The 23602-nt window shown below is 36.4% G+C and overlaps 1 protein-coding gene across 1 annotated transcript; it reads right to left on the minus strand.

Moving 5' to 3' along the window:
• Positions 1–2652: 2652 nt before the first annotated feature.
• Positions 2653–3249, minus strand: LOC107903184 (14 kDa proline-rich protein DC2.15). Its single transcript, XM_016829226.2, has one exon. The coding sequence runs from the start codon at positions 3239–3241 to the stop codon at positions 2855–2857; it is 387 nt and encodes a 128-aa protein (XP_016684715.1). The 5' UTR covers positions 3242–3249; the 3' UTR covers positions 2653–2854.
• Positions 3250–23602: the final 20353 nt, after the last annotated feature.

Raw genomic sequence — 23602 nt, forward strand, 5'->3', positions numbered from 1 at the left:
CATATGTATATATGCCAATTCAGTTCCAGATAAAATACAGATTAGATTTAGATGCAATAATCCTACCCCCAACCGCTACACACCTTCGTCGGCCTTCCCAACACACTGTTAAGGACATTCAATGCTTATCCAACCCTACACACCTTAGAGTGTCCATTTTACACTTTTATAAAGACCCAACTTAGCTGTTAGATCAAAAGGCAACAAAGTGCCAGAATCAAATTTATACACATTGTGGCTTAACCACTATTTCAGTACAGATTACTTTTTTCTTTGCAATAACCCAACCTATGTACCAATTATTCAATCATTCAAATTTATTTCCCAAGCAGATAAAACAGTGCCATCTCAGAATAAGCATCATGGTATACATACAACTATGTTATGCACACATCAGTATCAGAATTTCAGACAGCTTCCATATAATCAAATTCAATCATTCACACAAAGAGGAAGCCAGTATCCATGTTAATAACATTCACAGCCTCAAAAATAGATTTCGGGCCTCAGTAACATGCCACATGGCTTGGTCACATGCCCATGTGTCTTGCCCGTGTGGTTCTAAAGTATAAACAGTGAGTTACACGGCCTAGACACACACCCATGTCCTTGCTCGTGTGACTCACACGGCCTGGGAACACGCCCGACAGCCAAGACACACACTCGTGTGCCTTGCCTGTGTGGTCTTGTACTACAAACAGTACGTTACATGGCTCCGACACATGCCTGTGTCCCTTTCCCGTGTGAACCCTGCACTAATATGGCCACACACGGCCTAGATACACGCCCATGTGGTCCCAAATCGACGAACAGTGAGTTATACGGCCAACCACATGGCCATGTGGCTCGCACGGCTTGGACACAAGCTAGTGTGCCTGGCCGTGTGGCGTCGACAGCCACCATTTCTAGCGATTGGAACTTGCAAAAATTAAGGTTTCTGATATGCACCTGGTTTCGTTTGACGGAAAAATAATGCGGAGACTACCCGGAACCTTGCACGAAACACAGGGAATCAGACTAACACAGTGGAGTCATAACTCTTGTAGTATCCTCGCACAATATCAACCTCACAAGCAAAGAAAGATTCCCAATTCAGGAAAAAATCAATTGCAGTAAGAAGAACAAAAATAAAAGAAAAGAAAACAGTAAGACAATGAACCAAAATTTTGAAAAAGAAAAAGAACAATAGAATTCTTCAAAATGTTTTAAAATAACCACCATCCCACATTCCGAAAATTGCAAAAATATTTCTTAATTCATACGATGGGACTCGAACTCAGAACCAGACAGATGCTTAACTAGTGAACCAACAGGCTCATTCTTGACACCGATTTACCTAGAATTGCACTTAACCACCTAACACATGGATAAGGGTTGTTTTAAAAAAATAACAAAACTTTTAACGATGCCACTCAAACCCGAGACCTTAAACAAAGAAGTAGGGCACAGAACCAGAGATACAGAAATTAATTATTACAAATTCTCACAATTAAACTCTTTAATTTTTTTGGGCAATTCTGGGTAAATTAGTGTCAAGAATGAGCCTACTGGTTCACTAGTTAAGCATCTGTCTGTATTCTGTCTGGTTCCGAGTTCGAGTCCCATTGTATGCATTAGGAAATATTTTTGCAATTGGCTGAAGGTGGGATGATGGTTATTTTAAAACACGCTGAAGAATTCTATCGTTCTTTTTCTTTTTCAAAATTTTGGTTCCTTGTCTTCCTGTTTTCTTTTCTTTTATTTTTGTTCTTCTTACTGCAATTGATTTTTGCCTGAATTGGGAATCCTTCGTTGCTTGTGAGTATCGATGATGTAACTCTCTAAACTTGGGTTGGACATCTAGGTCAAATTTGGGGTATTACAGTAGAAGTAGACAATGAACAATGAATAACATTTTTTTTCTGGGTTGATGTTATTTTCTAACAACCAGTGGCGGAGCCTGCGGAGGAAACTTTTTCACTTTAAGCCTTTTATAATTCATAAAATTTTAAATTAGTAAAGTTAAAAAATATACTTTAACCTTCAAAAATAATAAAAATTTGATATAATCCTTTAAAAAAGTATAAATATATAAACTATTAAAATAATAAAATTATATTTTTACTATTATAAAAATATATAATTTAATTTTAACCCCTAAAATTTTTTTAGCTCCACTGCTAACAACTGCAAAAATTTGTAAAGATTCTCTACTTTGATAGTCAGTCAAATGGCTAAAGAAATCCAAATCTTAATCTAAGAAAATTTTTTAAAACAAACTCTAATAGAAAATAAATTTATCTTGAAATCACCTAGAAAAATTGAAGAACATGTTTAAAGAGAAACTCAAAATTGTGAAAAAAATTAATTACTTCGTATATATTTATAATTAAAAAAAATTCTATTTTTATAATTTTGGATTTTTTAATGTATTTACTTTTTTATAAAATTTCTAAGTTTATATTGGTTAATACAACCATCAGTTTTTTTTTTAATTTGATCGAAAAACCCAATTTATGCATTTAAATAATTTGGGGTCCAACACTTGCCTCAAATGATTGTGTCCATTTTGCTTGTTGTATCGTTTATCAGCGCAGAGATTTTTTTTTTGTATGCCACTTCTCTACACTTGAATTTCTCCGGAAGAAATAAAAAAAAATGCCAAAGAAACACTAGCAATTAACTCTGATTAAATTAACACGCATGAAGAAAGAAAGAGCCATTTGAAATTACAATGACAAATATTGTAATTGTCTCATAGTAGCAGTTAATGGAACAATTGTCCAATTAGGAAAATTATAAAGTTACTGAATGGGAGAAAAAAAGGCTACATTCCAGCAGAGTTAATTTGTTGAAATTAACTAGAAAACATTGGTTAAGCACAAATGAAGTCAGAAGGTAGGTTCTTCCCACAAGTGTTGATAAGCAAACTCAATGCAATGGGAATATCAATGTTAATGCCAAGAACATTAGCTTTAATGGCAGTGCAAAGACACACTGCAGCTTCCAAATCCACAAGTCCCCCTAGCGCTGAGCAGCACTGAGTATCTGGAGGGTTCCCCACCACTACTCCAGCAACTGTTCCATTCAGCACCTTGGCACAAACCCCTAGCTTCAGAGCATCTCTAGGGCAGCTCCTTTTGGTGGGAGGAGAACCACTTGGTCTTGGGTGAACACAAGTGTAGCATCCACTCACTAAAGTGAAGAAAAGTAGATTGATACCCACAAGGAAGATGGCGGATGAACATCTTTTGGCTTCCATCTCAACAAAGCTCTGAACATTTCCACCACTAGCATTGTGGGCTTATATAGAGTCCTAACTGATCACGATGGCGAAATGGGTCATTCAGCATTAGCCTCTAGCCACGTGAAATAGCAAGTCTGGCTAGAATTTAGCTGGCAATGCAAGAGAGTCCAGGATCTATATTATATTTCAATGTACTGTTTTTTACTGTTTGGATTGACTTGTTATCCAATCTCCGTGAATAATTACCGATCTGGCATTTGTTTGGGACAGAAATACCATGGTCTCAACAAATCAAGCAATCCCATTTCATGAATATATTATATATTGTCCTTGGCCCTCAATTAAGAAATGTTTCTCCTGGCTAGTTGCTATTGTGGGAGACTTTTTAAAGGTAAAAATTATACTATTTCTTGGGGAGAGTACAGTATAGTCCAACAAATTAATAGCATGTACTAAGAGAGAAGCTAAATTCAAAATTTTTGTGATTTGAATATCCTCTAGTGGATGTGATTCTCAACTATTGTATTGGGAACACAATAAAAATAAATAAATAAATAAAAACTGTGTTTTTTTTCTTAATATTTCCTTCCCTGTAAAAATATATTGCTATACATTTTCGCAATGAGCTTCTTAAGGTGGAAACTTTTCTATATATCATGTAAAAAAGGGGGAAATTAAAGGTGGAAGGCTTTCTTTATTATCAACCACCTTCGCCATGTGAGTGATGGAACCCTTTCGTTTGTTGGCAATCCATATAAAGATTAATTGATGACCTTAACTGAAATCATTTTCTTAATCAATACTCTTATCAAATTAATCAATACTCTTATCAAATTAATTGGCAAAGTAGGCAGCTTAAAGTTATTGCATTTTGTAATTCCAAGTTTCTAGATTATGCGTTGGTATATTATTAGTCGGTCTCATTTGGTTTTAGATATGGCAAATGACATGACCAACTGGATTAGAAATCGGTTGGAAGACTGGTTTGAAAATTGGCTTTAAACCAGTTAGATCGTGAATCTATACGAACTAGTTAAAGATCGGTTGAATCAATAGTTGAATTGGTTGAACCATGTTTTTAATTTTTTTAAAATTTTTAATAATTTTTTAATCGAATTAGTTGAACCAACGAATCAATGGTTTGTCCAATTCAACCACCAACCAATTTAAAAAACATTGATTGCATATTAAACATATTGTAACATCCCAAACTCGGCCCGAAAGTTATGGCCAAATCCAGCGATGTCATATTGAAGTGTTTTTTCGTAAATTATAATATCGTTGAAAACCCCATTTTATACAATTAACCTCTTTGTGATCTCAACGAAGATTTTAGAATGTCTCGTTCCCATTCAAAACTTAAGTTGTTTGGAAAAAGTTAATCATATTAAATTGTTATTAATTTTAAAACATTATTTCTTGTGGAAGCTTTTAAAACATCTTGCGTAAACGTGGTGTTTTGAAAAACAATTATCTTTTCGAAAACCCGCTTCCTAATACTAACAGATATAAACCTAAAAAATAAAACTCCAAATTAAAGCTTAAAATTTTTAAAAAGGCCTTATTACATTAAAAATACCCAAAATAAAACTACTTATAATTTAAAAACCCAACGAGAAAGTCCATGCGGTTGTGTGGCCACCTTCGAGTCCCTCACAGCACCGACCTGCCCAAGCATGGGGATTACCTGTACAGATAAACAAATAGGTGAGTTATGAAAACTCAGTGTGTAATCCCATATCAAACAATCAATTAGTGAGCATATACAGTTTGGGCCTAAGCCCAATTCAGTAACAGTTTAGTTTCAGTTAGGGCCTTAACCCATTACAGTATTAGTATCAGTATGGGCCTGAGCCTAAATTGAACTTTAAATCATTCAATACCTTAACCAGTTTATAAACCATTCACATACACGTATTTTGTCCCTAAATTGAGCCCTCAAGCCCCTAAAAATAACTTAGAAGCAATTTGGGATAAATTTGAAACAAATAAAAAAATTTGGAAAAAAGTAGAAAAATTTAAAAATAGGGGCCACACAGCCATGTGCTCTACGGCTGAGACACATGCCCATGTCTCAGGCCGTGTGACCTTCAAACTAGGGATACACGATCGTGTCTCAGCTCGTGTCCTTGCCCGTGTAACTCTTTGAGTAGGGTTACACAGCCATGTCACACGCTTGTGTGCCAGGCCATGTAACTCTCTGAGTTGCTCCACACGTCCATGTGTCAGGTCGCATAACTCATTGACTTACACCCTAAGGGTTTCATCAAATGACACACGGCCGTGTGTCTTACACGACTGAGTCACACGCTCGTGTCTCAGGCCGTGTGGACCCAAATTTACCTAAAATCAAGCTATTTCCAAGACCATTTCATACATAAACATTTAGACCAAATATGCACACTTTCAAAGCATCAAAACATCATCTAAACACTTATAGATTTGCGATTTCAAGATCCTAATTTAGCTAACCAATATACCTTTCAAAGGCATATCAATATATCAAGACATAAAGCATCAAAACATGTCAATATTGTAACAATTCATACATGATAAGCTATTCAATTACTTACCTAAAACATACCACATATTGACCATTCTCAAACCAATATATTGTATCAATATGCCATAGACGTCCATTATCAAAAAGTGACCAAAAGTACTTACCCAAAACAAGTATTATAACTCCATTAAGCGTACATTAACATAAAGTACAAACATATCAAGTTACCGTTTACATATTCATCAAAAACACCATTATAAACCACCCTATACATGCCATTATAAACCTTGGCCAAAATGCACAAAAACTACTAAATGGACTTTTAGATGGTGTGATAGATCTCCAATGAGCTTCCAACCAAATCGAGCTTCCGATAATCTATAAAACATAAAAAAGAAACTACGTAAGGAATGAATGCTTAGTAAGATCGTATAAACTTAAAACATAACTTACCATTTCTATAATACAATTCATACAATAAGTACAAACCAATATCAATGTCATAAGTTTAGTGTAAGCCTATACAACATTACTAACTCACAAGTTAGTATGTTCATCTATATCATAAATGAAATCATTCATAAGATAAGTAATTTTCCATATGTAAACATCGTTTAGTTCATCAATCCTTTTCATAAGTTCATGATACATTCCATTTGAACACTTACTGTTCATTCCCTTTTCTTGCCCGTTGAACCATTTAGAATTACTTTGGATACTCGAGAAAGCTTACACATAGTGTGCCTTTACATATAACTGTAACATTTCCTTTACATCATTGCTCAAACGAGCTGTGAAATGGGCCTACTCACACAAGCTGTGGGTCGGAATGTAAGTTACACGGTACTGCTCACACAAGCTGTGGAGAATCTGGAACAAATGCAGGATTTCAGCCATCGGTAGGAAATTTATGACCAGCACCAGAAACATGAAATCCCTAATGACATGTCATTTATATCCTAAGAATTCCTTCAACCAGGACTTGATAACCGTCAATTTATTATAGCATTAATATGTTCATATATCGATCCATTTACAATGGAAATAATGTAACGCCTCAAAAATTCCGAAATCTCAACTTTTTTTTTGATTCTGATAAAAATGTGCTGGGTATTTTCGATTAAGCAGGTAATAGTAGGTTTTGGCTAAAGCTTAAGTTCGAATTTAGAGGAAAAGAAAATTATGCGTTAATAGTTAAAAGGACCTTGTTGGCAAATAGTTAGGCTTTTCAATAAAGATAGGGGAAAATGGCATCAAAAGCCCCGTGGATGAGTGGCTAAGTGACACCACTTAGGGTGTAAGAAGGTGGCGTTAGTGGCTAGCAAGGGATCTAAGGTTCTCATCCTAGCTTAGTATTATTAGTAGTTTAATTTTGGGCCTTCTAGAAGGTTAGAAGTGACTTGAAGATGGACTCCAAAGGGAGTGTTCAGTGGGGAAATTTGAGGAAAGGATCAATGGGTTATCAGGGAGAAAAACGAGAAGATGAGAAGTGAGGAGCAAGTGGAGCCGAATTGGAAACTTAGGCTTGAGGAATTCGGCTATAGGGACTATAAATAGGTGCCGAGTGGGAGGCTATCAGACTAATGCTGGATTTCCCTTCAACGTATTGCCGAAAACCCTTTGTTTCTCTTTTTTTTCTTTGTACCGATTTCTATTCTTCCTCTACTTCATTGTCGACTTTCCTTTCTTTTCTCTTGGAGCCGAATAACCCTCTTTTTCCATACAAAATCGCAAAAGGCCGAACACCTCTTTGGCCGAATACCCTTGGTGCAACTACTACTCCTTTTACTTCGGTTAAATCTAGTGTAAGTGTTTGTTCTCTCAATCGATTTTGCTAAGAATCTATTACACTGTTCTTCCCTCACTTTTTCTAATCAACTTTGGAAGGGAATTAGTATCGGATCTCGGGTTTTAGCTTGCTGCCGAATTGCTCCTTAGGTATTCTGCGGTTTTGGTAAGTATTTCTTTCTTATTGGCTAAGGTTGGTCGAATGGTCTTAAGTGAGATAATGGGGTGAATTATGTTGGATGCGAATCCCCTAGTATTTAGGTTTTAATAAGTAAGATTAATGCATATCTAAGGAGTACGTGATCAAGGAAAAGCTATTAGGGATTGGTGTCCAAGGTAAGGTTAAGGTGAGGTTTCAGTTTTTAGTAAAGATATGTATTAAACATACAACTAATCGAAGGGTGATATCGATTGTAGGTTTAGGGCTAAGGAGATTGCAGCATGCTTGCTTACCAGGTGTGTACTTACATTGCACACACAAGTAAATCGGTAAAAGCCGAAATGCCGAAAAGCCAAAAGTTTGGCTACGATAGTCATGCGAGTGCGCGAACACTCGTAATGGGAAAATCGATAGGTTGTCTGAGGCCATGGGTGATTCCATGGACTTAGGTTGTGAATAGGCCAAATGGGCCAGAACAGGCTAAATGGGCCCGATGGGCTATTGGACCCATAATGGGCAACATTTGATAAGTGATGCTATGTGATAAAAAATTTGTGTGTGAGCATGAATATAATGTGAATTGGGCCGGATGGGCCATATAAATGAGATTGGGCCTAATGGGCCATATGCATGTATGTAAGGGTTTTGGATTTAGTATATGATGACTATATAAAACTTAATTAAATTGTTGAGATAGTGGACAAGTCATAGGGTTAAGGTGTGACAACGGGTATATGCATGTCTAGGATTGGATCTAGGGAGAGCTTGGTACTTAAGCGGTCTTAATGACCCACCTCCTATTCTCTGGAATCCTACCTGGTGCATGGTATACATTCATCTTAGCTCACAGGATTTATTAACGGGCTAAGGTAAGTGAAAACAGTAATAAGGGAAAAATTACTGAAATGCCCCTAAGGGCGAAAATGACCAAAATACCCCTATGTGTTGAATGTAAGTTTTATGAATGTGACATGCATATCTGCTGCATACATATAAAATTCTATTTAGGTTGCATATGGGATGGGGAATATGGAATGGAGGAAGTATATGAAGATCGCATGGTTGATTGACAATCGTTGATTTGCCGGTAGCTTTTAAGCCCAATATGTGAATAAAGGTAGTTCCGCAATCGAGCTACCATGGATGTGTATCAGTTGGGTGGGTCGATATTTATATCCCCACATGATGTGTCGGGGGACGGAGCCGGTGTGTAACGGATGGATTATTAGGATGAGATCGTATCGCATTGTATTGCATTGCATGTTTGATGTATGGTGTTTATTGAATGCTTGTTGCTCGATCGAGGGTTGTACACATTGGGTTTGGCGAAAACTCACCCCCCTCTTTTATTTTATTTTCAGGAGATGCTCAGTAGAAGGTTCGATTTTGGAGGGACTCTAGATGGCCAGCTAGCAAGACAACATGGACTTGTGTTTTTTTTTAAAAAAAAAACATACAAAATTCAATTTTATTAAGAACTTTTCAGTCCGGATTGTAATAAGGCTTCCTTTTTATTATTATTGGGTCATTATTTTTATGCAATGTAATTATGAGAGGTTAAACATGGTTTTTTAAATTATAGCATGTTATTCTACATTTCCGCAACTAGATTTTTAAATGATGAGTTTTCTTAAATCAAATAAACAAAGCTTTCGCAACTAGAAAGAGAGTTTTCATAAGTTAACTAGGGTTTCATATCTTCAGGAAGAGTTTTCAATGAAAAAAAGGTTTTCGCTAAAACACTTCAATGTGACGCGATAGATACGGCCATAGCATTCGGGCCGGGTTTGGGGTGTTACATTTAGTGGTATCAGAGTCTAGGTTGTAAAAACGCGGGCTGTGAAGTGGGTCTTATTACTTGATTTCTTTTTGTGTTTAAAAAAATATATTTGATTGAATTACAATGTGTTGGAAAAAAGTAAATCTTGCTGAGCGGCACACCGAGTCTCTGACGTCGAACCAGGTAAGTTCTCTTATTCTTAAACTTGTTTAAATTCTTATACTATAGATAGTTAGAGGGTTATTCTAGACGATTATGTAGAATGAAACTGAAGCCCGTAGGATCTTAAAACTGTAGAGCATTTTCGAAAACAATCTTCTCTTCAAATACTTTCATAAAACATCGAGTTAATTATTGAACTAACTAAAACTTCATAAAATTCTTAACCCAAAAAATACGTGGATCAACGATGAGCGCTAGAAGAGGTGCAGGCGGCCGTGGCCGAGACCACGGAAGTGTTAGGGCTGAATCATCGGCATTAGGCCATATGTCTGATGTTGGAGTAGAAGAGGCTCCGGCCTTCCCTATGGCTGGGAATGGACTGTATGATCAGGCTGCAGGAGAAAATGCATTTTCGTAAGTAATGCTGAGAATTTTAGAAAGGATTGCTGGGCCCAATAATGGCACTGGAAATCGGGGGTCCATTCCGGAGTGACTTCGATCAAACGGGGCTGAGGTCTTTAAGGGCATAGCTGGTGTGGCTCCTAAGGTGGATGAATATTGGCTGGAGGCTACGAAAAGGATAATGGAAGACCTGGACTATTCACCGAAACAAAAGCTAAAAGGAGCAGTGTCACTGCTTAGGGAAGAAGCCTATCAGTGATGGTTGACAGTGAAAGAAGGCACCCAACCGGAGCGGGTCACTTGGGAGTTTTTCAAAGCTGTATTCCAAGGGAAATATATGGGTGCAAGCTATGTGGATGCAAGAAGGAAGGAGTTCCTGAACTTGACCCAAGGAAACAAATCGGTGGCGGAGTATGAAGCGGAGTTTTTACGCCTTAGTAGGTATGCAAGAGTAATGGTGGCAACGGACTATGAGCTTTGCGTTAGGTTTGAGGATGGACTTAGAGATAGCCTCAGGGTACTGATAGCTCCACAAAAGGAGCGAGTTTTCTCAGAGTTAGTAGAGAAGGCAAAGATAGCGGAGGAGGTTAAGCGCACTGAGCACTTAAATCGGGAAAAAGAAAGGGGTAAGAATAAAAAGGAGGTTGAGACTCTTGATGTTAGACAGACACCTAGTCTAGGGCAAGAATTAATGGGCCAGTTAGAGCAGGGCCCCCTGCTGCTAATATCGGGGTGCCAGCTTGTGCTGATTATAGGAAAAGCCATAGAGGAGTGTTGGAAGAAAATGGGAGCTTGTTTCGCTCATGGGTCTATGGAGCATAGGATTAAGGATTGCCCCCGAATGCTAGGTCAAGTGCTAGTAGTGGGTCAATGTGGTGCTCAGCCACAAGGGGTGGTCAGTTGCCGCCAAGGGGTCGTGGGCAGGCCAGAGGCAGTAATGGAAATGGACGTGGACGTGGAGCACTAGGAAGAAATGCAGGCCATGCTGAGGTGAGACAGCCAGCTTTGGTTTATGCTACTTGTCGCCCAGAAGACGAGGATGCCCCAGATGTGATAATGAGTATGCTCTTTATATATGAGTCACCTTACACTGCATTGATTGATATTGGATCAACGCATTCATATGTTGCATGCAATAGGACTGAACCTCTCGGTGATATGTTTGAAATTACTCCGAATGAGATGACTGTGATAAGTCCGTTAGGCAGTCAGTAGGTGTGAATAAGTTGTTCAGGAAGGTACCCTTAGTAGTCTAAGGGGTTACATTTTTAGTGGATTTAATGGAGCTTCCGTTTAGTGAATTCGACTTAATCTTAGTTATGGATTGGCTGGTGAAGCACCGAGCCACCTTGGATTGCACTGCAAAGCGAATGGTGTTAAGAACGGCGGAGGATAAGGAAATAGTGATGATTAGTGAACGCCGAAATTATCTGACGAATGTAATTTTGGCATCAAGGGCAGAGAAGTTGATTCGAGAGGGATGCGAAGCCTATTTGGCTTACATTAGCAATACGGAGGTTAAGAGCCCTACTGTTAAGGAGTTGAGAACAATTAAGGAATTTCCTGATGTCTTTCCCGAGGAGCTGCCTGGGTTGCCACCCAGCAGGGAAGTAGAATTCGGGATCGAGTTATTACCTGGTACGGCTCCAGTGTCCATCACTCCTTATCGGATGGCACCAAAGGAGTTGGTGGAGCTTAAGGCTCAGATTCAGGAATTGTTGGATTAAGGATTCATTCGGCCAAGTGTGTCTCCGTGGGGAGCCCCGGTGTTATTCGTGAAGAAGAAAGATGGGACGTTGCAAATGTGCATCGACTACCGACAATTCCATAAGTTAAATGTTAAAAACAAGTACCCTTTGTCGAGAATTGATGATCTTTTTAATCAGTTTAGGGGAGCTTCCGTTTTCTCGAAGATTGACTTGCATTTGGGGTATCACCAATTGAGGGTTAAGGAGGCGAATGTTCATAAGACAACTTTTAGAACTCGTTATGGGCACTAAGATTTCTTGGTGATGCCATTCGGGCTGACGAACGCACCTGCCGCTTTTATGGATATTATGAATCAGGTCTTCCAACCCTACTTGGACCGGTTCGTGGTGGTTTTTATAGATGACATTTTGGTGTACTCAAGGGATGAGGATGAGCATGATGCACACTTAAGGATTGTGTTGCAAACTTTGAGGGAGAAACAGTTGTATGCCAAATTTAGTAAGTGTGAATTTGGCTAAGGGAGGTTACTTTTCTAGGACATGTGGTGTTATCCAAGAGGATTAAGGTGGATCTCCAAAAAATTGAAGCGGTGTTAGACTGGAAAACACCTAAGTCGGTGTCGAAAATCCAAATTTTTCTGGGTTTGACGATGTACTATCGACGGTTTGTCGAGGGCTTTTTAGTAATTGCTGCACCATTAACTAAGTTGTTGAGGAAGGGGGTACTGTTTGTTTGGACGGACAAGCAGCAAGAGAGTTTTGGAAAACTTAAGAAGGTTTTAACTGAGGCCCTTGTGTTGATTCAGCCAGAGCCTGGGAAGGAGTTTACGGTTTATAGTGATGCGTCGCATGCGGGCTTGGGCTGCATGTTGATGCAGGAAGGAAAGGTGGTTGCGTATGCATCACGACAACTTAAGACTCACGAGGTGAATTACCCAACCCATGGCTTGGAGCTAGCCGTGGTGGTCTTCGCGTTAAAAATATGGAGACATTATCTATACGGGGAGAAGTGTACAATTTATTCGGACCATAAGAGTTTGAAGTACCTCTTTACCTAGAAGGAGCTTAACCTTAGGCACGTAGGTGGGTGGAATTATTGAAGGATTATGATTGTATGATTGAATACCACCCTGTCAAAACGAATGTGGTAGTCGAAGCGTTGAGTCGTAGGGTTAAGTCAAACTTGAGGGCTATGCTCGCCCGTTTAAGCTTGTTGGATGATGGTAGCTTGTTAACTGAGCTTCAAGTAAAGCTGGTGTGGGTCGAGCAGACAAGGTGTAAGCAATTGATGGATGAGACCTTGGGTGCCCGTCTTAGACAAGTAGAGAATAGGGAGACATCGAACTTTGGGATAAACAGTGAAGGGGTGTTGTGTTTCCGTGGGAGAATGTGTATACCTAAGGATAATGATCTAAGACACTCTATTCTACGGAAAGCACATAGTAGCCTTTATGCTATGCATCCTGGCGGAAACAAGATGTATCGAAATTTGTGGGAGCTTTACTGGTGGCCTGGACTTAAGCGTAAGGTCATGGAGTTTGTAAGTAAGTGTTTGGTATGTCAAAAGGTGAAGGTGAAACATCAGTTGCCTTCAGGATTGCTTCAGCCAGTGAAGATTCCACTCTGGAAGTGGGAAAGGATCACTATGGACTTTGTTAGTGGGTTACCCTTGATGCCTACAAAGAAAGACTCGATATGGGTTATAGTGGATCGGTTAACCAAGTCTGCCCATTTTGTACCTGTTCGCACCGATTACTCGTGAGATTGCATGGAGTGCCAGTCTCCATAATATCTGATAGGAACCCACATTTCACTTCGCGATTTTGGAAGAAGCTGCATGAGGCGTTGGGTACTAGGTTGAACTTCAGTGACATTCCACCCTCAAATTGATGGATAGTCAGAAAGGGTGATCCAAGTATTGGAAGATATGTTGAGGGGATGTGTGATTGAGTTTTGAGGAAGCTGGAAAGACTATTTGCCGTTAGTTGAATTCGCGTATGGGCGAAGGTGTCGAACTCCAACATGTTGGACGGAGTTGGGTGAACGAAGATTTTTGGGCTCTGGGTTAGTAGTCAATACTGAGGATAAGGTAAAATTGATTCGGGATTGGTTAAAGGAGGCCTCGGATAGGCAGAAGTCGTATGCTGACCTTAAGCGATGAGAGATAAAGTATGCAGTGGGAGACTTAGTTTTTCTTAAGGTCTCAGTATTAAGGTTTGGACGGAAGGGAAAGCTAAGCACAAGGTTCATTGGGTCATATCGGGTTGTAAGGCAGATTGGGTCAGTCGCTTACCAGCTGGAGTTACCTCCTGAACTAAGCCAGATCCACGACGTGTTTCATGTTTCCATGCTGAGGCAGTATCGCTCAGATCCTTCACATGTCGTAGCGGTTGAGAAAATCGAGGTCAGGCCAGACCTAACTTTGGAGGAAGAGCCCATACAAATAATGGGACGTGATGTTAAGGTACTAAGAAGGAAGTCCGTTCCATTAGTCAAAGTACTTTGGTGTAATCACAAGGCTGAGGAGGCTACTTGGGAATCTGAGGAAGCGATGCGACGTCAATATCCTCAACTGTTTGAATTAGGTAAAATTTCGATGACGAAATTTCCTTTAGAGGGTAGAGTTGTAAAGCCCCAAAAATCCCAAAATCTTGAATTTTCTTTTTTTTTTCAGTTCTGATAAAAATGTGCTGGGTATTTTCAGTTAACCAGGTAATAGTAGGTCTTGGCTAAGGCTTAAGTTCGAACTTAGAGGAAAAGAAAATTATGCGTTAATAGTTAAAAGGACCTTGTTGACAAATAGTTGGGCTTTTAAATAAAGATGGGGAAAATGGCATTAAAAAGCCTTGTGGAGGAGTGGCTAAGTGACGCCACTTAAGGTGTAGGGAGGTGGCGTTAATGGCTAGCAAGGGATCCAATGTTCGAATCTTAGCTTAGTATTTTTAGGAGTTTAATTTTGGACCTTCTAGAAGGTTAGAAGTGGCGTGAAGGTGAACTCTAAGGGGAGTGTTCAGTGGAGAAATTTGAGGAAATGATCAAGGGGTTATCAGGGAGAAAAACGAGGAGATGAGAAATGAGGAGCAAGTAGAGTTGAATTGGGAACTTGGGCTTGAGGAATTCGGCTATAGGGACTATAAATAGGTGCTGAGTGGGAGGTTGTCAGGCTAATGCCGAATTTCCCTTCACCCTATTGCCGGAAATCCTTTTCCTTAAAAGTCGAAAACCCTTTGTTTCTCTTTTTTCTTCCTTGTGCCGATTTCTATTCTTCATCTACTTCATTGCCGACTTTTCTTTCTTTTTCCTTGGAGCCGAATAACCCTCTTTTGCCATACGAAATAGCAAAGGGTCGAACACCTCTTTGGCCGAATACCCTTGGTGCAATTACTACTCCTTTTACTTCGGTCAAATCTAGTGTAAGTGTTTGTTCTCCCAATTGGTTTTGCTAAGAATCTATTACGCTATTCTTCACTTACTTTTTCTAATCAACTTTGGTAGGGAATTAGTATCGGATCTCGGGTTTTAGCTCTCTGCCGAATTGCTTTTTAGGTGTTTTGTGGTTTTGGTAAGTATTTCTCTCTTATTGGCTAAGGTTGGCAGAATGGTCTTAAGTGAGATAAGGGGGTAAATTATGTTGGATGCGAGTCCTTTAGTATTTGGGTTTTAATAAGTAAGATTAATGCATATATAGGGAGTACGTGATCAAGGAAAAGCTATTAGGGATTGGTGTTCAAGGTAAGGTTAATGTGAGGTTTCGATTTTTAGTAAAGATATGTATTAAACATATGATTAATTGAAGGGTGATATTTATTGTAGGTTTGGGGCTAAGGAGATCGCAGCACGCTTGCTTACCAGGTGTGTATTTACACTGTACACACAAGTAGATCGGCAAAAGCAGAGATGCCGAAAAGCTGAAAGTTTGGCTACAGTAGGTTGTCTGAGGCCCATGGGTGATTCTATGGACTTGGGTTGTGAATAGGCCAAATGGGCCAGAATGGGTTAAATGGGCCCGATGGGCTGTTGGGCCCATGATAGGCAAAATTTGATAAGTGATGCTATGTGATAGAAAATTTGTGTGTGATCATGAATATAATGTGATTTCGGCCGGATGGGCCATATAAATGAGATTGGGCCTAATGGGCCATATGAATGTGAATTGGGTCTGATGGGCCATATGAACTTGAATTGGGCCAGATGGGCCATATAAATGAGTTGGGCCTAGTGGGCCATATGCATGTATGTAGGGGTTTTGGGCTTAGTATATGATGACTACATAAAACGTAATTAAATTTTTGAGACCGTGGACAAGTCATAGGGTTAAGGTGTGGCAACGGGTATATGCATGTCTAGGATTGGATCTAGGGAGAGCTTGGTACTTAAGCAGTCTTAATGACCCACCTCCTCTTCTCTGGAATCTTACCTGGTGCATAGTATTCGTTCATCTTAGCTCACGGGATTTGTTAACAGGCCAAGAGAAGTGAAAACCGTAATAAGGAAAAAATTATCGAAATGCCCCTAAGGGCGAAAATGACCAAAATACCCCTATGTGTTGAATGTAAGTTTTATGAATGTGACATGCATATCTGCTGCATACATATGAAATTCTACTTAGGTTGCATATGGGATGGGGAATATGGAACGGAGGAAGTGTATGAGGATCGCATGGTTGCTTGATAATCGTGGATTCACCAGCGGCTTTTAAGCCTAATATGTAAATGAAGGTAGTTCCGTAATCGGGCTACCATGGATATGTATCAATTGGGTGGGTCGATATTTATATCCCCACATGATGTGTCAGGGGACGGAGCCGGTGTGTAACGGATGGATTATTGGGATGGGATCGCATCGCATTGCATTGCATTGTATTGTATGTTTATTGTATGGTGTTTATTAAATGCTTGTTGCTCGATATTGGAGGGACTCTGGATGGCCAACTAGCAAGACAACATGGACTTGTGTTTTTTTTAAAGCATACGAGATTCTATTTTATTAAGTACTTTTCAGTTCGGATTGTAATAAGGCTTCCTTTTTATTATTATTTGGTCATTATTTATATGTGATGTAATTATGAGAGGTTAAACATGGTTTCTTAAATTATAGCATGTTATTCTACGTTTCCGCAACTAGATTTTTAAATGATAAGTTTTCTTAAATCAAATAAACAAAGCTTTCGCAACTGAAAAGAGAGTTTTCATAAGTTAACTAGGGTTTCATATATTCAGGAAGGGTTTTCAATGAAAACAAGGTTTTTGCTAAAACACTTCAATGTGACGCGCCTGATACGGCCATAGCTTCCAAGCCGGGTTTGGGGTGTTACAAATAACAGGATGACAATCAATTTAAATAACATATATATGATGACCATTTATACGAACTTACATCGATGACTAGAGGCGTAGAAGTTGGGTCGAACTAGTCTGAAGCTTTCGTTTTTTCTCAATTTAGGTTCGGTTGAGGTTTATCTTGATCTAAATAGATAATTATATTAAATTAAGTACTTCAATTAACCTCAAACATTCAATCAATCCATAATTCACATTTATGAAAAAGAATACCAATTTGTCTCCAACATTTTAACTTTTTTACAATTTAGTCCTTAAGCTTATAACTTAAATCTAACCATTTTAATCTAAATACATGTTAATAAAACATGCAAGGAACCTTGAAACAACTTATATTTACCATAATTTCACAATAAAACCCTATTATTTATACCTTTAACAAATTAATCCCTAATTCCAAAATTTAAAAAAAAATCACTAAACAAAACTTGTTTATTTTTTAACAAAGATTCATAGTCTATCATTTAACATCAAAACCTATTCAAAAAAATCCATGGAATAACCCTCAACCTTTAATAATTTTACAAATTAACCTTCAGACTAGCTAGATTAAGCTACAATTAACTTAAAAACATAAAAATAATTAAAAACGAGGTTCAAAATCATACCATGCAATAGAGTATAAGCTTGTCGAAACTTATGATCATCAATGGTATTCTTTCTCCTTTAAAATCAATTAGGGAAGATGAATAAGGATGATACTTATTTTTCTTTTCTTTTGTTTTAGGTTTAGATTTCTAAATTACCATTTTAACCTTAAAAATTTATCATAATTTCATCAAAACCATATCCATAACTATCCACTATTTCATAAAATGGTCTAATTACCATTCATGTCCTTTATTTTAATATTTCATGGCTATTAGACTCTTTTAGCTATTAGAACTCGACATTTACACTTTTTACGATTTAGTCTTTTTTAGTTAATTAATCAAGAAAACATCAAAATTTCTTAACAAAATTCTAATACGATCTTTCTATAATCCCATAGACGTTGAAATAATAAAATAAAAATTTACTCTTCAGAATTGTGGTCCCAAAACCACTATTTTAATTTCACTGAAAACGAGTTGTTACATTATATACTATGATTTGTTAACTATAATTGATGTTGGTTATACATTGGGCTTTATAGCTCACCTTTTGGTTTTAACTTTGTGTGTTCAAGTAAGCCTCTGAATTAGGACCAGACAGCGTGTGGGAGCTCAGATTGTTTTGCAATAATATAGAAATATTTGATTTTGTGGGTTGTAATATGTTTCTGAGCTCGTTTTGATTTTTGCTAAATTCATCGGTAGTTGATAATTTTTAACGTGAAACTTAAAAATCACTCAAGTCAACAAAAGGATTTCAGTTTTCAAAATAAGACTCTGAATAGATTTTCCCCTAATAGTTGAGTAATCTTTGAACGTTTTCTGGGTACTTATTGAAATCAGTTTTTGATGTGTTGGTCTAACTCCTCCAGATTTGGTCTTAACTTCTAGGTTGGGTTTGGGGTGTTATATTCCTCATCTTTCCAAAAAATGGTATCAAAGTTAGATTCTATTGTAAGAAGATATGGCAAGTAATGAAATGTTTCCATTTCAATTTCCTCGTTTTATAAAGGACAACTATGAAAATTAGTGTCTCTATATAAAGGCTCTACTTGTGTAACACCCCTTACCCGTATTCGTCGCCGGAATAGGGTAGGAGGCATTACCGGAGTTTATCGAATTAATTTTCCATTAATACGAGTTAAATACTATTCATTTACTAAAACATGTCATGACATCCTTTAGATGGCCTCTAAAGCCCAAAACATACTTCGAGACCAAACCAGAATTAAATCGAACCATAGGGAATTTTTCGCAAAATCCCAAAGTTTTTTTTTTTGCTCAATATAACCTATTTTTAAATATCTAACCTTTCCTGCAAATTTTAAAACCGAGACCAATCCGACCAACCAATTCATTTCAATCAATTTGATACCAAATTATATTACTATTATAATTATACTATTTAACATATTCATCATTCTTTACTTTAATGTATATTCATTAAACAAGTTTTAGTATTTATATAATCATCAAACCTTATACATGCCATATAAATCAAAAAGGAAATTTACAAAAGCTATCGGAGATAATCTGGATAGTGTGATCCTCTGTGTTGATCCGATCCTCCGTATTTTTCCACGTCAACCTACAAGAGACATTGAATACATTCAAGTAAGCTTATAGAAGCTTAGTAAGTTCATAAGCATAAAACATAAATCTTACCAAATATTTATACAATTATACAATATACACAACTATTAAGTTCACCTGTCAACCACAGTCATTGGTGAGTTCCCTTGTATAAACTTATTACCACTCATCCATTTCCTTTAATTCTTGGGCCCGTTTGTCACATATCATTCTTCAACCAAATTAGGGAACGGTTACGGAAAATTGAGTACTTCACTTTCACTTTGCCATAGTATAACTATGGTCTTGCGTATGATCACTTATCACTTTTTAAAGTCATAGTCCTGCCACGGTCTTACACTGATTACATTTATCACTTGTCACTGATCAGATAAGTGTAGCTAAAGCTACCACTTATCACTTGTCACTTATCACTGATCAGATAAGTGTAGCTGAGGCTACCACTTATCACTTGTCACTGATCAGAAATACTCAAATCCGACGTTCCGCTTAATTTGATCATTTATTTGATTTTCGGGTTGTTATTTTATTCTCTATTCATCAATAAATATATTTCATCATACATTATATAATTCATAAAATTTACAAATAATCATTAAACTTCAACCATATGAACTTACTGGGTCGATTTGTAAAATTTGTGAAAGTTCAAGGACTAATCAGCTACTTTTTCTTTTCCTCGACTTGCTTCGGGTTCTCGATCTATCATTGGAAAATCATTCACTTATCAGTATTGACTTCATCTTCAACCCGCTTATAAGTAATATTGTCTATAATTTAATTGATTACTTATGTATATTCCAATGCTGTCTATCGATGCCATAGTCACTAAATTATTTTTATCTTTAGCTACAGAACTTAAAATTAGGATCGACTAATTTTACCTAAAACTAGACTCATATATATTCTTATCATAAAATTTTTAGAATTTTTGGTTTAGCCAATAAGTACAGTTTATTCATTAAAGTCACCCCTGTTCTGCGGTCTGACAATTCCGACCCTTCTTCACTAAAAATTAATTATCTCTTCGTACAGAATTTGGATGATGTCCATGTTTGTTTCTATTAAAAATAGACTCATTAAGGATTTTAAAAATATAAATTTAAACCCCTAATTATGTTTCTCCAATTTTTTATGATTTTCCAAATTCAGAACAGGGGAACCCGAAATCATTCTGACATTGTCTCACAAAATCTATTATATCTCATGATCTACAATTTCGTTGCTTACACCGTTTCTTCTATGAGAAACTAGACTCAATAAGATTTAATTTAATATTTTTTTCATATTCTAATTCGATTTCTAAAATTTATAGTGATTTTTAAAAGTTAGACTACTGTTGCTGTCCAAAACTGTTTTAGTGCAAATGTTGATTTCGGTTTTTGCCCCAAATTTCACAGTTCATACAATCCAGTCCTTACTCAATTAATCCCACAATGAAGATAATGTTTCCCAATTAATGCTTTACCTAGATATTATAAGTTATTTCACAATTATTTAAATTCATAATTTCCACATAAAACCCTAACTTCAAACTCTTTCACCATTAGGTCCCAAACATTCACTTTCTATTCAATTCTTTCAATAAAATCAGCATATAAACAATTTAAAACTCTAATTCCATGCTAAATCATCACATACTTCCAACACATATTCATAACAACTTCCAATTTCTTTCATAGAATCAAAAACTAATGAATTCAACAAGTGGACCTAGTTGTAAAAGTCATAAAAACACAAAAATTTCAAGAAATAATCAAGAATTGAACTTACTTGCAGTAAAAATATGAAAAACCAGCTTAAGAAAACCCTTATATGGTGTTTTTTCTGATGAGAATGCAGAAAAATAATGAGAATTCTAGATAATTCCACTTTAATCCGAGTTTAGTAAGTAAATTTTGCAATATTCCAATTTTACTCTTAATTCGTCAATTTTCCTGCTGATTTCATGCACCTTGCGGTCCAGCCCAAATAGACCTTGGGTCTATTTGTCTTTTAAACCCTCTTTCTTTTATCATTTAAGCTATTTAATCATTTCCCATAATTTTACATTTGTTACAATTTAATCATTTTTATTCAATTAACTATCGAAACTTTAAAATTTCTTGACGAAGCTTTAATACTAACTTATTAACACTCCATAAATATTTATAAAAATATTTATGGCTCGTTTTAAAAATTTTCAAACTCTCGATATCTCGTTTCCAATTCTAATTTAATTTTTATTTCCAGTAAACTATTCGCTATTTCAAAAATTTTCCTAACTTCACACTTAACTTATATTCACTAAATTATTAATATTTTTTACTCATTTTTCGGATTTAGTGATCTCGAATCACTGTTCCGACACCACTGAAAATTTAGGCTATTACAACTTGGCTTACAAAATGTTTGGGAGTTCGTACAAAATTGGTTATGATCATCCTAAAAATAAGGCATTATTATTGCAACATGAGAAGGATACTTTAACAAAGATAAGGAAGAATGATAAATAAGCCCTCACTCTTATCCATCAATGTTTGAATGAATTGATGTTTGTGAAAGTGGTTAATGATATCACCACTAAAAAAGCTTGGGATATTTTGAAAAGTTCCCAAAGAGTCGACAAAGTGAAATAGATTCGATTCCAAGCATTATGAGGTGAATTTGAAACTTTGAGAATGAAAGAATCTGAGTCAATTTTAGATTATTATTCAAGGGTGTTGCCTATTGTGAATCAAATGAAAAGATATAGATAAAATTTAGAAGAAATGTGATTAAAAAGATTCTTTATTCTTTGATTCCAAAATTTGATTATGTGGTTTGTATCATTGAATAAAAAGATTTAAACTCTATGACAATTGAACAAGTAATAGGTGAGTTACAAGCATAAGAAGGTAAATCCAAGAGGCAAGATGAGTCCTTAGAGTAAGTTCTCAAAGCCAAGGTACCTTTAAAAGATAACCAAAAAGGAAAAAAACCAAAGAGGTCAAGGTTGAGGTCAAGGAAAAAGGCAAGGATATGGTTTTGGTTAAGGAGGATATGAAAGGGGTGATAATGATAATAGTGACAATGATAATAGAAGCCCATCAACTAGAAATAGTGAAAAAATAAAGGGAGGAGGAAGAGGTATTATTTGAGATTAAACAAAAAAGGTGTGACAAGTCTAATGTTGAATGCTACAATTGCCATAATTTGACCATTTTTCTTGGGAGTGCTGAAATGAACCTTATAAAAACAAAGAAAAAAAAGTCAATTTCATTAAAGATAAGCAAGATCTGGAACAACCAACATTTTTTTTCCAACACTTAAAAATGAAGAAAAGGATAATGAAATCATATGGTATCTTGACAATGGAGCAAGCAATCACATGTGTGGATACAAAGAGACCTATTTAGAGCTTGAAGAGAAGATTAGAGCATAGGCAACTTTAAGGGGGGTTGGTAGGGGCATGACCCCTTTCAATTTTGTAAAATTACTTTGAATGCCTTTTAAGTTTTAATTTTTTATTTTGATATTATAATTAGTGCTTAAAAAAAGGAAAAATTTGTGTTCTCCCCTAAATTTTGTAAAATTACTTTTGAAGGCCCTTTAAGTTTTAATTTTTTAATTTGATATTATAATTAGTGTTTGAAAAAAAGATAAATTTGTGTTTGACCCCCCAAAGTTTTTAAATTTGATTTCCTTTATAAATCTTATATTTTTTTAATGATAAATTTAGTAACATTTTTAGTTTAATTTTAAACTAATATAAAGTAGTATCTAATTATTAATTTGGTAAAAATAAAGTTTAATATTAGCAATATCTAAGTACAAATCGTATCTAAATATTAATTAGGTAAAAAATAAAGTTAAATAATTATACTATCTAATACAAATTGAGCATTTAACTTATTTTGTCTTCCCCTAAATTTTGGTAATTAAGATTGTCCTGAATTTAAAAATATCTTGTTAAAAGTAAACCTAGTCCGTATGAGCCAAGTCTACTTTGAACATGTATATTTTATAAAAATATTGCAGCCCCCCTTATCAACAATTCTGGTTTCATCCTTGGATTAGAGGTAATGTATCATTTGGAGACTCTTAGAAAGTCCAAATTGAAAGAACAATACCATTCCAATTTCTCCAAAAGACGGCAGCCATAGCCTTATGAACAATTTTTACTATCTTTCCAAGTTAAAAAGTAGCATTTTGAGTTTAGAACAACTCCTTGAGAAAGGTTATGGAATTCACATGAAAAATTGTTGTCTTTGTCGAAACCATTTTTAATTTTGAAAAAAACAGGGATCAACTTTAAAAAGAAAATGGAGTCGCCACAAATCCTTTTTGTTTAGGTGTGATCGGATCACCTTATAAAATATTTTGTTT

The sequence above is a fragment of the Gossypium hirsutum genome, chromosome A08 (genome assembly GCF_007990345.1).
Source record: "Gossypium hirsutum isolate 1008001.06 chromosome A08, Gossypium_hirsutum_v2.1, whole genome shotgun sequence".
NCBI lineage: Eukaryota > Viridiplantae > Streptophyta > Magnoliopsida > Malvales > Malvaceae > Gossypium > Gossypium hirsutum.